The sequence below is a fragment of the Patagioenas fasciata genome, chromosome 3 (genome assembly GCF_037038585.1).
Source record: "Patagioenas fasciata isolate bPatFas1 chromosome 3, bPatFas1.hap1, whole genome shotgun sequence".
NCBI lineage: Eukaryota > Metazoa > Chordata > Aves > Columbiformes > Columbidae > Patagioenas > Patagioenas fasciata.
Window position 1 is genome coordinate 105,584,724 of NC_092522.1, and position 13,216 is coordinate 105,597,939.

The 13,216-nt window shown below is 35.0% G+C and overlaps 1 protein-coding gene across 4 annotated transcripts in view; it reads left to right on the top strand.

Moving 5' to 3' along the window:
- SNTG2 (syntrophin gamma 2) overlaps positions 1 to 13,216 on the top strand; it is a 260,833-nt gene that overhangs the window by 195,957 nt on the left and 51,660 nt on the right. For all 4 annotated transcript variants that reach the window (XM_065835059.2, XM_071807027.1, XM_071807026.1 and 1 more), the window contains one exon: positions 1,296 to 1,334. In XM_065835059.2, coding sequence (XP_065691131.1) covers positions 1,296 to 1,334 — 39 coding nt within the window. The remainder of the gene's footprint in view (positions 1 to 1,295; positions 1,335 to 13,216) is intronic.

The window sequence follows — 13,216 nt, forward strand, 5'->3', positions numbered from 1 at the left end:
AATAAAAGTGATGTAGCAGACAAAGAAGGTGGGGGTTTGTCTTCCACGGTGGCTGTTGCTTGGAGACTGGTTGGCTATCAGTCTCCTTGTAGGAGGCAGTAAGTGATGGCCTTTATATCAGTCATTTTTTTTCCTGTTTCCTTTACTTACTAAGCTCTCTTTATCTTGACCCATGGTTTTTCTTGCTTTTGCTCTTCCTATTCTCTCACCCTTCCTGCTGGGAGAGGGAAGGGAGTGAGTGGCTGTGTCAGTGCCAGTCAGCTCACCACAGCAGGCAATGGCATTGTCGTATTTACTGAGCTGCACTGCTGCAGACATGCTCTGTTTCCGAAGATTATCCACAGATTTGATGTTACAAGTCTGGTACGGCCAAGATACAAGGGATAACTTTGGATTTCTTCTACTGTTTTCATGTGGCAATTCCAGTTCTCCCTGTCCATTAGGTGTAGCTTTTGGCCTTCTGTCACAAGCTTTTCTTTTGTTATAAAACAGGCTTTTTGACAACAAGATCCTTTGGAAGTACTCATCAACTGTAGGAGAGTTCACAGCTTATATCCTTGCTAATAGGGTAGTCTGCCTTTCCAGTCACTTAATCTCTTTCTGCCTAGATTCCATATCATTACTACATTTACTAATATTGCACTTTAAATAAGTGTTTCGGTTTAAAGAAGGAAATATCTGTCAGGGTTTGTCCACCACTCCTCTGTGCAAACTATCCCAAAGAAAAACCAAAATCAACAGAAGTCTTCATTATCTGTCCAACATAGTATTTCATAAAGGGATGAGGTTAGATAAGGATAGATTTCTTTCATTATCTGAACAGAGAGGAAAAAGAAAGATACATAATTTTATCTTGCAGAGTAAACTAAAAGGAAAGCCTAAACAGTATTCCCTTCATCTTTAAACAGATTTTACATTCTATGACCTTCATTTCACAGGTGTTTAATCACATGCCTCATTCTGCTAAGCAGTTGTTTAACTGAGACCTAAGTGAGGTGTCTACAGTACAGTATAATATTTTCATTCAGAGAGCAAAGTTAAATTCATAAATGCAAATCTTTATGAAGGATTTAATGAAAACTCTGATAAAAGGCTTCCCATCCAATGAGTCCTTAGTTTTGTATATTTAGTGTAATAGTATAAATCTAGTATTTATTGACTGAATTATTTTATTTCTTATAAATATAATTTGGAATATTAATACCCTATTCAATAACTAAGTCAATGCTAATTGCTATACAGAAACTTTTCAGCATATTAATAACATTGTGCATTCTTCTGTCTCTCTTTCGTAGATGAAAATGGCAAATAAATGCTGTTCTCCATCAGATCAGGTAAAACTTCCATTATATTATCTAATTTTTTAAATTCTTGTAATTGCATTAACTTGCAAAATTTGTAGAGCTTACATACACGTGTTTAGTCGGTTTTAAAATTCTAAGTCTTCTATGGTCTGAAGTTCTGAAGTGCCCTACTTGAAACAACAGATTTTTACTAATCCACAGTAATGAGGAGAATCCTCCATCATAGACCTAAAAAGTGGATTAGATGGAGCCATGAAATAAATGAGGGAGAGAAAGGAACTCACAAACAGATCTTGGAAATTGTAGTATATGCTTGTGTGCAATATTATAGCGGTGAGTCTGACAAGTTAACTCTGTGTTTACATCACATGTGGTGTACAGATAGCCAAGGAGTTTATTACAAATCCAATCTGTTTTGCATCCATCGTGTTGTGTAGACTACGTTTGCCATGGCTGTTTGGCAATTTGAAGCTCAAGAGCCTGATGAGATATTTCTTCTGCTCCAGCTTGTCCTGAAGACCCAGATGAATTTACTGGATTGGGAAGTATTCTTACTTCTTGTAGCATTGCAAAGATTTTTTTTAATTTACTTTGTAAAAATATAATAGTAGCATTTTCCAGGCTAATTCAGTTATTCTGGAAAGTACTTTGAAGCCTGTATTATAAAACTAAGGAGTTTCACTTACATGTCCTTTCACTGTATCAGTCTGGTATTGAATCATTACTCAGGAACAAAGAACCCAATCCCTGCTGTTTCCAAAAATGCTGGGTTTGTAGATTATAAAAGTGAAAATTAGACAAGATACCTTTTATACTGTTTTATTGCAGAAATGTATTATGGAATTTTATTACAGAAGTCAAAGACTGAGTCAAAAAATTCTTCATATCAGGAGCAAATATATATTTATTATTTTAACAGATTATATATTCTTTCATATTTCATCATTATATTTGTAAAATATACTTGGACATTTATAGACTCTTCTTAAATAAACAGACTTTTCTGCATAAACTGCCTAGTTTATGGAGTGTCAAGGCAGAAAATTATTCTGTTCCAGAGAGTTGTTCAAATATGGAACAATGCTTTAAACCATCCTTTATAGGATCTTCTTTTTCTGTCTTGACTATACTGACATACAAAGAAGAGTAGCCTCTTAATGTATCATCTAAAGTAGGTGCCTAAAGTTAGGCAGTACAAATAAATCTATTTCAGTTTTTCCATTCCAAATCTAAAGAGAAGGGAAAGTAAAATTGGGACCTTAAGTTCAGGACTTGAAAATTTAAGGTGGGCCTGACAGCAACAAACATTGAATTGTCCTCTGCCAAAAACAAGAGTAAGAAAAAATAAAGTTTATTATTAATTTGGGCTGATCAAGTAAATAAAACTATTAAACACCGAAATATTAGAGGAGTAAATGTGAAAAAGACAGACTTCAAAATGTCCTGTGAAAATTTGCTTTAAAAACAATCGAACTGTGGATCTCTCATATATATATACATACAATATATATATGTATCTATTAAAAATAAAATGAGTTCCGTGGGTGTACACCTAAGCAAACTGGAAAGTGGAAGGACTAAGATATTGATTCCTAGGTCTAAACCAGCTGTATTTATGGTTTTCTTTGCCAAAAGAAGATGTCAAAGTTTCAACTTTGCCCTGTGTCTATGATTTGAAGTTAGAAAGAGGTAGTAGGAAAAGTAGTAGTTGTTGCAGTTATTATATTTGTACTGTTCAAATAAACAGTACCAGGCCATGAAGCTGATTGGCAGAGTCTGGCTACTGCCACCCTTCTAAATTCCCTTCTCCCACCAAAACAAGATGTCTGCCTTTAAACTGCCTACTGGAAATTATTCCCACTAATGCTTAAAATCCCAGACTGTCCTTGAGAATTGTTTGGAGAGTTCTAGTTATCTCAGGGCATGTCATGCCAGTTAGTCCATGTCAAGGACTACAATGTTTTAATACATATGCAGGAAATACACAAATTGGAAATGTATTCAGTATGTACCACTGCTGAAGCTCTAGCTCTAGGTATATTTATAATCTGTGTAGATGATGAAGCATACAGTATCTACGCACTGGGTACTTTTAGAGCATGTTGGTCCTCCACGAGGAGCTAGTTTGTACATTATTTTATGGAGTGTGGAGGATGTTTACAGCCACCATTCTCCAAGTATAACTTGACTCTGCTTGATATAATTTATTACTAGTACTCTAGAGACTTCAAAACACTTGATTCTGTTTTATCAGTAGGCAGTTAGATTTGGGACTCAGTTTTAAAAGGCATGCTCACTGCTGGAATGCTCTGTATTTTTTATGAAATGGTAAATTAGGCAATTCTATGTGCAGAAGAACTGTTTGCTGGGTAGGGTTTTTATGTTTTTAAGACTAATACAGTAATTTCCTGTCCTCCATTATAACAATACAGTTTCTTCTAAATAGAAGAGGAAAATATTGACCAGATATTAATTAAGAATATGTATACTTTTCTTGTGATGCTATAACACAGATTTTTCACTACTTCCTATGATAATTTTTTGTCTTGTTTGTTTTGATTTCTTGCAACATCTTCTTTAACCTGCAGAGGTAATCATACAGAAAATGAAATCAAGAGACAATGATTGTAAAAGCATAGCATGTGATTGTACCAGGAAAGCCAGGACACAGATTAAGATACAACCAGCAGGGGATAGATGGGTAATGGAAAATTATCCTCTAAGTGCATTAATGGCAGGAACACAAAGGAAAATGTTTGTCTTCTTCTCAACATATCAGAGATCAGCATTCACTAAAAAGGTCAAATGCAAAAACTGGTTGTTTCACATAATACCAGCAAAAGCCAATAATTCTCAGATTACAATACAAAGGGAAATTTTAGTGATATGTATCCTTTTACGCTTGGTGATATTTGAAAAACTGGTCAAATTAATCTCAGAGCTATTATCAAGATATTTCAGGGAATTTGTCTCTGCCGGGCGACATACCAAAAGACTAGGAAAGGGCAAACATCATGACTGTGAATGGAAAGAGAAACAGAAGTTGGAAAATTAGAGAGTAGTCAATTTAACTTCAATGTCTAGAAAGAAATTTGAAATAAATAAACATTTTTTTTGTATGCAGCTACAAGATAACAAGTGAATGACTGCCCTGAAGGATTTGTCAAGAATAAATAGTGACAACCAATCTACTTTACTCTTATGATAGTATAACACATCTTGTGGATGGGTGACAGGCAGTTGCTGGAATGTGTCTTGATTCCAGTAAGGTTTATGACATTTCTTGACATTACAGTATTTTAAGCAAATATTATACAGAAATAGTTGTACAGTCTTTGTTGGATAATCCAATAATAGGTATAAATGGTTCAGTTTCAAAAGTGACATACTGACTAGAGGGCTTGAGAAGGTCTGCCCTGAATCTGATTCCCTTGAATACGTCCTTTATAGTATGTTACCAAAAGTAAGCCTCCTAACATGAAGCTTTAAAATGCAGTCTTGCATCATTGAGAATAATCTTGACAGATTGAAGAATGAGTCTGAAAAAAGAGGGTGGAAGCCAATTATGGTACAGCACATAAACAAGAATAATCAAGTGTATGTGAGAGCTGTGGGAAACAACTGGAGAAGTTGTTACTGGAAAATATTTGTATCTGGGGATGTAAATCATTTTAGGGAGGTTTGATCACCTTACTAGCACTTAGAGAGGCCATCCCAGATGCCCCTGACTGCCCAAGTCAGTCAGAAAGAGACAGTCATAGAAACAACAGATTTATTGTTATGATTTATTATTATGAAGTATTATACCTCAGTTTGTGGTAGGCAGGTATGGGGCTGAATAACAGAGACCTCCATTCATATGGTTTACCTTATATTCCTTTTTTCCCCATTTTACCCCTTTCAAGTAGGCAATGCACCCACATTTTACTGTTTCCCCACTGGCCCTTATTTTGTGTGATTTTTAGATGCTTATTTAGTTATTTCAGCCTTAATATATGATACCATCACCACTGTCAGTAAGTCAGTACCCCTTTTTTCACTATCTTTTGACATTCTTCACATAAGGGGAGTTCCTGTTAACTTCCTTTTTGTATGTTTCACCTGCTAGTTTATCCCATTATCATCTTATTAGTTTAGTCCAGGGCTTGAGTTGGCCAACCAACTTTTCCTTTTGCACTGTATGCAATGGTCAGCTGTTTCCCACATTGTCACCTTGTCAGTTTAGCATCAGATCAGGACTGGTCATTTACCCACATGCCATAGCAATCAGTGTCCTTTATGGCTGTTGAGAGAGGCAAGAATCACCTGCATGAGTTAATGCAAGACATGCTGGGTGTTCCTTCTTCTGTAAGGCCAGAGTTCTGCGTCTGATTTTGTGCACTGTGTTTCTGAAAGGATATTGACCAGGGGTTTTCCATGGCCTGTGTCGAAAGAAAGACACAGAGGGAGGCATGAAAGGAATATTCAGGAATTATAACTTTGTGCTCAGAGAATAACACGTGAGAAGCAGCAAGGAGTAGTGCTACACAGGCTGCACATTCTTGTTTGTGGAACTGAATAATCTTTTTTTTACTCTTCCAGTCAAAGGCCAAAATCATTTAAGTTTTTAATGGATAGGGCAAAAAAAGTCTTAAATTGTGGTTACAGCAAGACTGATTCATGTTTGACATGAGGAATAGACTTCCTCAAGACTTGTAAAGATAATAACATGCCGAATAGATTGTTGAGAGACATTACGAAGTCTCAGTTACTGGAGATCCTTAAAATAGTAAGGAAGCATTTTTTTAGAAAAAAAAAAAAATAGGTATCATGGGTACTGCGTGTTTGGAGGGGGTAAGGTACTAAATTTCGTAGAAGCCTCTTCTTCGCTCTGTTTTTGTTAATTATATGAATCCTAATTCTGAATAAGGAACTTTTCAAACATGGCGGGGGGGTTGCATTGTTCATCTTAACAGAACTGCTGCCCAGATATGCATGAACACATTTGCTTGGCTTCATGCTGCAGAATAAAAGAAAGCCTGCACATTAATTTTTTTGTTTTCTTTTTCTCAAAAACAGTGAAAAACCTTTTAAAAATACGTCATATAACAGAAAAATTACTTTCTCCTAATTGTTATTCTGGAAAAGTTAGATTCTTGCAGACTGTAATTTTATAATTTCCACCTGTAGAAAGGGAGCAGGACTAAATTCCCTTAAGAATAAAGAGACAACGTACAAATATAATTGGGATCTCGCTTCGTAATCATTTTATCTTTATTTATATGGGAGGCCAGTTATGCAGTTCCTAATAAAATTGTCTTGGTGTACTTCAGAGATTTATTCTGGGACCTCTACTTAAAAAAACTTGCTCTAATGGAAGAAGTACCACTTTAAAGCACTTCAACTTTTTAACCTAGTCAGTTAGCTAATATGTAGTGCCTCTGTGAGGTAAATAACTATTATTACTGTACTGATTTTAAAGACAAGCAAACTTAAAAAAAGAGAAAAAAAAAATCTGGATATTCACCAAACTCGACAAAACCAATCTATACATAATAGAATTCTGAAAACAGTGGTTACATTTCTGAACATATTTCATGAAGTCTCACTATTATTCATAAAACAAATATGTTCACAGTATGTTCATGGTATTTGTATGTACCTTTTTTTTGTTAATGAAGTAGTTTATATTACATTACTCTTTGAAGTTGTAAGATTTCAAAACGTTGCATTCTAGAAACTCTATACAATGTGTCAGGCAAAGGAAATCTATTCCTATTTAAGAAAAAATGTACAAGAGTGTATCTAAGCAGTATTTCTTACCCTAACATGTTGGCCACATCTTCCAGCATTCAGCTGGGTCTGTGGTGTCTCTGCCAGTGAGTGGCACAAGGCAATTTGGTCTTTGGTGAAGAATCACGGTCTCTGATTAAGCTACCTTCCTGAGCTCCCCTTAACTGTTTAAATATATATTTATATTAAAAAAAAAAAAAAAAAAATCAACAACTCTTCTTTATTCTCCCTTTCTTTGTATATTTCTGTCTTGTGGGTTGGAGAAAGATTTTAAAGTACATAATTGTCTCCAAAGTCATCTGCTCTTCACAGCTTTTAGAACCCATTGTTTTTCCATTCAATATTACAGAACTGTGATTTTGCTGGATTACTACTATGAGATCAGTCCTTCTTCAGGATTATTCTCTAAATGAAATTATGTTAACATATTTTTAAGCAGAATTATCATTTTATTGATTGGGACATAACATGTAGAAGGAAGGTGAGACTGAGTTTCTCTGAGGACTGTTTTGCAACAGCTATAGCAAAAGAGCTATAGTTTGAAAGGTTTGGGTTTTTTTTTTCCCAAACTGCAGAAGAGAAAATTTGAGCCTTTATTTGGTGAGGAGGACAATAATCTTGTTAGGTGTATTTTATTGTTGTTGTAATATTGCTGGAAAATAAAGTAGACAAGTAAGACCAAAAAAAAAAAAAAAAGGACTTGTGTTTTCCATTTTTATTTAGTTTGGTTCATTCCTCATGCACAAGTAGTTCTGCTGATTTAGTATAAGGATGCATAGCCAATAAGGCAACTTACTGGTACCTGTCTTCAAGAGTGAGTTTTGTTTTGGATCCTAACTTGAACAAGAAGGCTATTATGAGAAAAGGTGAGTGGCACAGCTGTAATTTTCCCAGCCTCCTTATTAAAACAAGCAAATGAAATGGAGAAACAATTATCACTACCCAAAAGGACTCAGAATCTAAATTTTGCACAGGCAGCCAATTCCTTGGAAGATACATGAATTCAGATACATACCTGTCTTCATAGTTGCCTTTGGGTTAGTATGGACATGTTGCTATTTGTGGTGTTCATACTTTGCCCAGCTTGGATTTCTAAATTTCATTCTTGAGCTGAAGCACATAAAACACTTGAGTTTTGTAATTTCCAAGTTCCTTTGTAGTTTCATCTCTAAAATGTTATGTTTTGAATAGTCACCATTCGGACATAACTGAATCTAATTGATGTGCTATGGAAACAATTAATATAACACAATAAAACTGCTAGCATTCCATTTTTTTTTTCTTTTTTCAGTTAGTAATTATGTTTCTGCCTTTTTTTTTCTTCCCCAATACCTGTACTTTTCAAAACATACAGTCTACTACTTGCTTTGGAAAAGAACAAAAAAAAATTACTTAAACTACCTCAAGATATACTTCTCTTTGCTTTCTTAATTTTGTATTGTTCCATTGTGCTTCATGACATGACACTGGTTCTTAACTTGCAGGCCGAGCTGGCATCTCTTGTAAATTCTTATCCCACTTTAATTACATAAGTGTACCCATCTGTTCTGACATTTCATACATCAGAGATCTACTTGATTTTCTTTCTTCATTTCCCTCTGGAGTGTTTTGCGTCATTTACTTTTCATAACTATTTAACTAAAAGTGCTATATACAAAATGTACTGATTGCTTTATTAAATGTAACACATGTTAAGTTTCCAGTCGTTGCAGCATCTGGATGCTTTATTGCTGAAGAAAACCAATAAGTGCAAATAAGAACTTTCATTTATCTGCTATGATTGGATTACATTTTGTTAGTGACTTGTTTTATCTCCTCATAATGAGTGCGATTGCTCATTTGGTTTGTATAGGAACATTTGGAAAGTGTATTAGTATGTATTAGAAACTTAATAATACATTGATGATGTATGGGTAATTTTCCAGATGCGTGGGTCATTTTCCAGGCAGTTTCAAAGATATCATGAAATATGGGAATAAAATGGTGAAAGCATTGCTGAGAATGTGACAGCTTGTGGTGTTATGCCTTATGAGCACTCCTTAAAATTTGAAATGGCAGATTTCAATCCAAATAACAGAACAGTTTTTATCCTGTGACTAATGTCCCCACCCACATACTGAGACCCAATTTGGTTTAACCCCAACTGGCAATCAAAACCACAATAGCTGCTCGCTCACCTCCCCACCACCACCCGTCAAGTAGGGGAGAGAATTGAAAAGAAGGGGAGAAACTCATGGGCTGATATGAAAACAGTAATAAAATAGCAAAATACTACTACTACTAGTAATAACATATAAAATGGAGATAAAATATAAGATAAATCATGCTCAATGCAATTCCTCATGAGCTCTGTCCATGCCAAGCAGCCAGTCCCGGGAGGAGAACAGCCTGGTCCTGAACTTCTGATCCCAGGGGAGAGCAAAGAGGCCAAAAAGGCGAAAGAGGCCAGAGGCCAGCTGCAAAAGGGCAGAACAGCAAAAGGCAGAACTAACAAAAACTAACCAAACTAATGGAACTCCTGAACAGAAACTCAACTGGAACAGAGCTGAAATGGAGCAGGGTCTAAACGGCCAGAAACCCCCACTACCATTAAATATGAAGCATGAGGCTAATGGTGTGGAATATTCCAAGGTCTGTCCCATCTGTGCCCCCTTCCCAGCTGCATCACAGCTGCAGATAGAAAGCCCAAAAAGACCTTTTCTACCCCAGGGTGCTATCTTGTTATTCTCAAACTAAATCCAAACAATGACCATGCTAGCTGTGAAAAAGAGGAGTTTCTAAATGCATGAAGAGAATTAACTTGCTTTCAGTCAAACCAGCACACTCTTCCTGCTGTCATCTATTTTTCTTCCTGAATGTATATATGTGCTGAGACTTCTGTCAGTATTCTGCAGAGATACTCTTCTCCAAATTTTAAACTGATCTACAACTGTGCTACTTGTTGAATTTTTCCACATCTTCATTTAAAAAAGTGGAAAAAGTTTATAGAGGCCTTCATTTTATAGGTATCTTTTGGAAAGTTCAGGTGTTTACCAGCACCTTTAATACTTGGGTGTTTCATGGTGCTACCACACAAACTGTAATCTTGGGATTTAAAAGACCTTTGGAAGGGCTTGTTTTGTTTTGTTTTATTTTTATTTTGGTTTGGTTTTTAATAACATTGAACTATTATATACTAGCTAGTTTTTACAGATAAGTTTTTATTTTCTTTTGTAATATACAAATCAGCAGACCATTTTTTTCTTATTTCTACTGTGAGGTATATAATTGTTTCTTCATTCCACACATTATGTTGACAATGCAAAGCTAGGTAATGGTTTTAAAGAAAATTGAAAAAAACTTTTAATCAGTTTCTGATATCTCTTGGGAATTATAATCGAATTTGGGGAAAAAAGAAGGGTCTTTTTATATTTTTTAAGGGTTCTAAGACTTTCTCTTTGCTTTGATGATCTATCATTTGGTTTTTTCTGATTGAAGTTCTTTTTTCCTGGAACTGGAGTTTTTGTTAGTCATTTCAATCAACCAGAGTAAGATTCAGTGCATTGTATTAAAAATGTAACTGAAGTATTGCTGTTCGGTTTTGTTTAGACTTTGATGAAGTAGAATGAATAGGTGACCTTATCACAGTCCATATAGCTCAAGAGTGGTATTACAATATTGTCATTCTTATCATTCTTGTAATTATGTTTTTTTTGTTGTTGCTTTCTGAGCTTGAAAGATTTCAGCATACAGAACAGGTTAACATGGTGTTTATTGCTGTTAATAATTATAAAAATCTGTTTATTGTGTGCTGAAGGGTATACTTCAAACCAAGTCTCTTGATTCTGAACTGCCACAGGTAGACTGGTCACAGTATTGTGTGACTGCAATAAAAATAATAATAATACAGTTCTATTTCAGTAAAACACTTAGAACACATGCCCAGAAATATGTCTGGAGCTAATTAGAAAACGCTGTCTTGTGTTTGTAGCTAAATACATGCTCAAGAGACCTATCCAGAAGATTAAGTGCTACACTAAATCATGGCTGCAACATTTGGTGCTCCTATCGCATCTTGCAGCTATAGACAAGAATACAACGACAGGACCTTCACAGGAATTCCATAAAATAAGTAAAGGAAATTATTCCTATTTCACAGATGGAAAACTTGGACAGAAAGCACATTTTACTTCAGTTAGAGAAATTCAGTGCCCTTTTTCTAAATTTAAAATTTTATTCAAAGAAAGTACAGTTGTCTTTTGCACTACTGTTGGTACTTAGGGCCAGTGTTTACGGACCAACCTGTGGTTTCTGTCAACTAGATAAATCAAGTTTTTCCTGTAAATCATGTGTGTATTCTGAAGTGCAAACACAATCTCAACGAGTGGAGAACCTCAACAATCTCAACAAGTGGAAGTCTTCTGACACCATTCTGCCCTGAGTTTCAACTAAGAACTTCACGTTTTCCTTCTTTTAATAGATTAAATGAACATCTATGGTTTGCAGCCAAATATATAGTTTTCTTTCTCAGAATATGTCATGTTTGCTTTAAAATATGATGCTCAGTGAATGACCTGGGCACTTGATCTGCACCTTAGTTTTGCCCTTTGACTTTCTGGATAATTCCAAAATTATTTGGTGAATGCTGCTGTAAGAATAAATGGTGAAGATAATGATGAGGAACAAAGAAAACATAGAAAGCCACATCCTTTGCTTATCTGTTTATCAATTTAATACGTAAATTACATTTTCAGTAAAGATTTTAATACTGTTAGAGGTTGATAAACTGTGTCCATTTGCAAGACAGCAAACATGACTTTATGAATGTAAGGGAAAATATGGTATTTTTTGTTCCCTGCAATTTGGACATTATTCTTTTTGTCTGGATTATTTGATATTGTATTACCACACTGATCAACTCAATATATAATATAATTTGTAGTAGAGTGTCCATAATGCTATAGTATATTTTGTTAAAGCAAAGGAGTGTCTGAACACCCTGTTTTTAAACCTTTGCTGTCTAGTATAGAAACAATTTTTTTGTGAGAGTTATTAAATTTACACAATACCGAAGCGGGAATCAGAAAAGCTACTGTATTTTTTGTGCTGTTCCTTGGGTCTCCTTTAAATGTTAATGCTGGAGCTTGGTAAAAGAGTAAAGAGAAGGTTTATCTGGCTCAACATATTGATTTACTACTTATTTCTAAATAAGTTGATTGATAAGAGACATAATTGTTACATTAAGTAACAAAATTAGAAAACGTGAGATTTTCGTGATACAAGAGCATGAGCATGCATCTATACTATCAGCTACTCGTCCATTCTTTACACCTTTGTGCTCTGTTGCTAATAGCTACAGGTACACACACTGGGCTTTCAGAAGAAACACATTCCTGGGATCATCATGTATTTCCCAAATCTACCTGTAGAGTGAAAATAATGAATGCCTTCTTCAGTCTGTGCCCACTGACTTCCAGCAAAGCTCTGTGGGCTCAGTATATTCACAAGTGCTAAGACATTTCTGCCCCGTGTAATTCAGTATTGTCCATAAGTGTAACCCTAATTGAAAATGAGCAAGCTTATCGATAAAAGCTGTACAATCAGATTGGTGGATCACTTTAGATTTGAGTACATGTTTCATGGGCAGTATGTTTCTCTTACTGTGTGCAAAATGAAGCCTGTATGTTTACATTTCTTATTTTTGGTAGGTAAGCACATATACTACTACCACACCATGGCATTATTCCTTTATATTAACCTCAAAAGGGAAGCATACAGTCTTTTTTTTTTCTTTTTAAATTAATTTATTTGAAATATAAAGGCATGTTTTGCAATACTGATAGAAAAAAGTTATGTAACAACTGAATTTGACATTTTATTCTATGAGAAGAAAAATCATCATCAGATAAAGTGTATATAAAAGTATATAAACTGAAAAAAAGCTGATGTGACAACACTTAGTAGCAAACATGAGCATATAGAAAGCTGTTTGATTTCACATAAATCTAGTGATTTGTTCAGATGGATTTCTTTAGATTCACAGGTAGCAGGAATTTCAGTGTGTCCAAGTTTTGACTGTGCTATTGATTATGTAGGACCATGTTTTTTATAAGTTACTGGCTGAACTGTTTCAGTACACTTAGAATTTTTGCTGGCTCAGG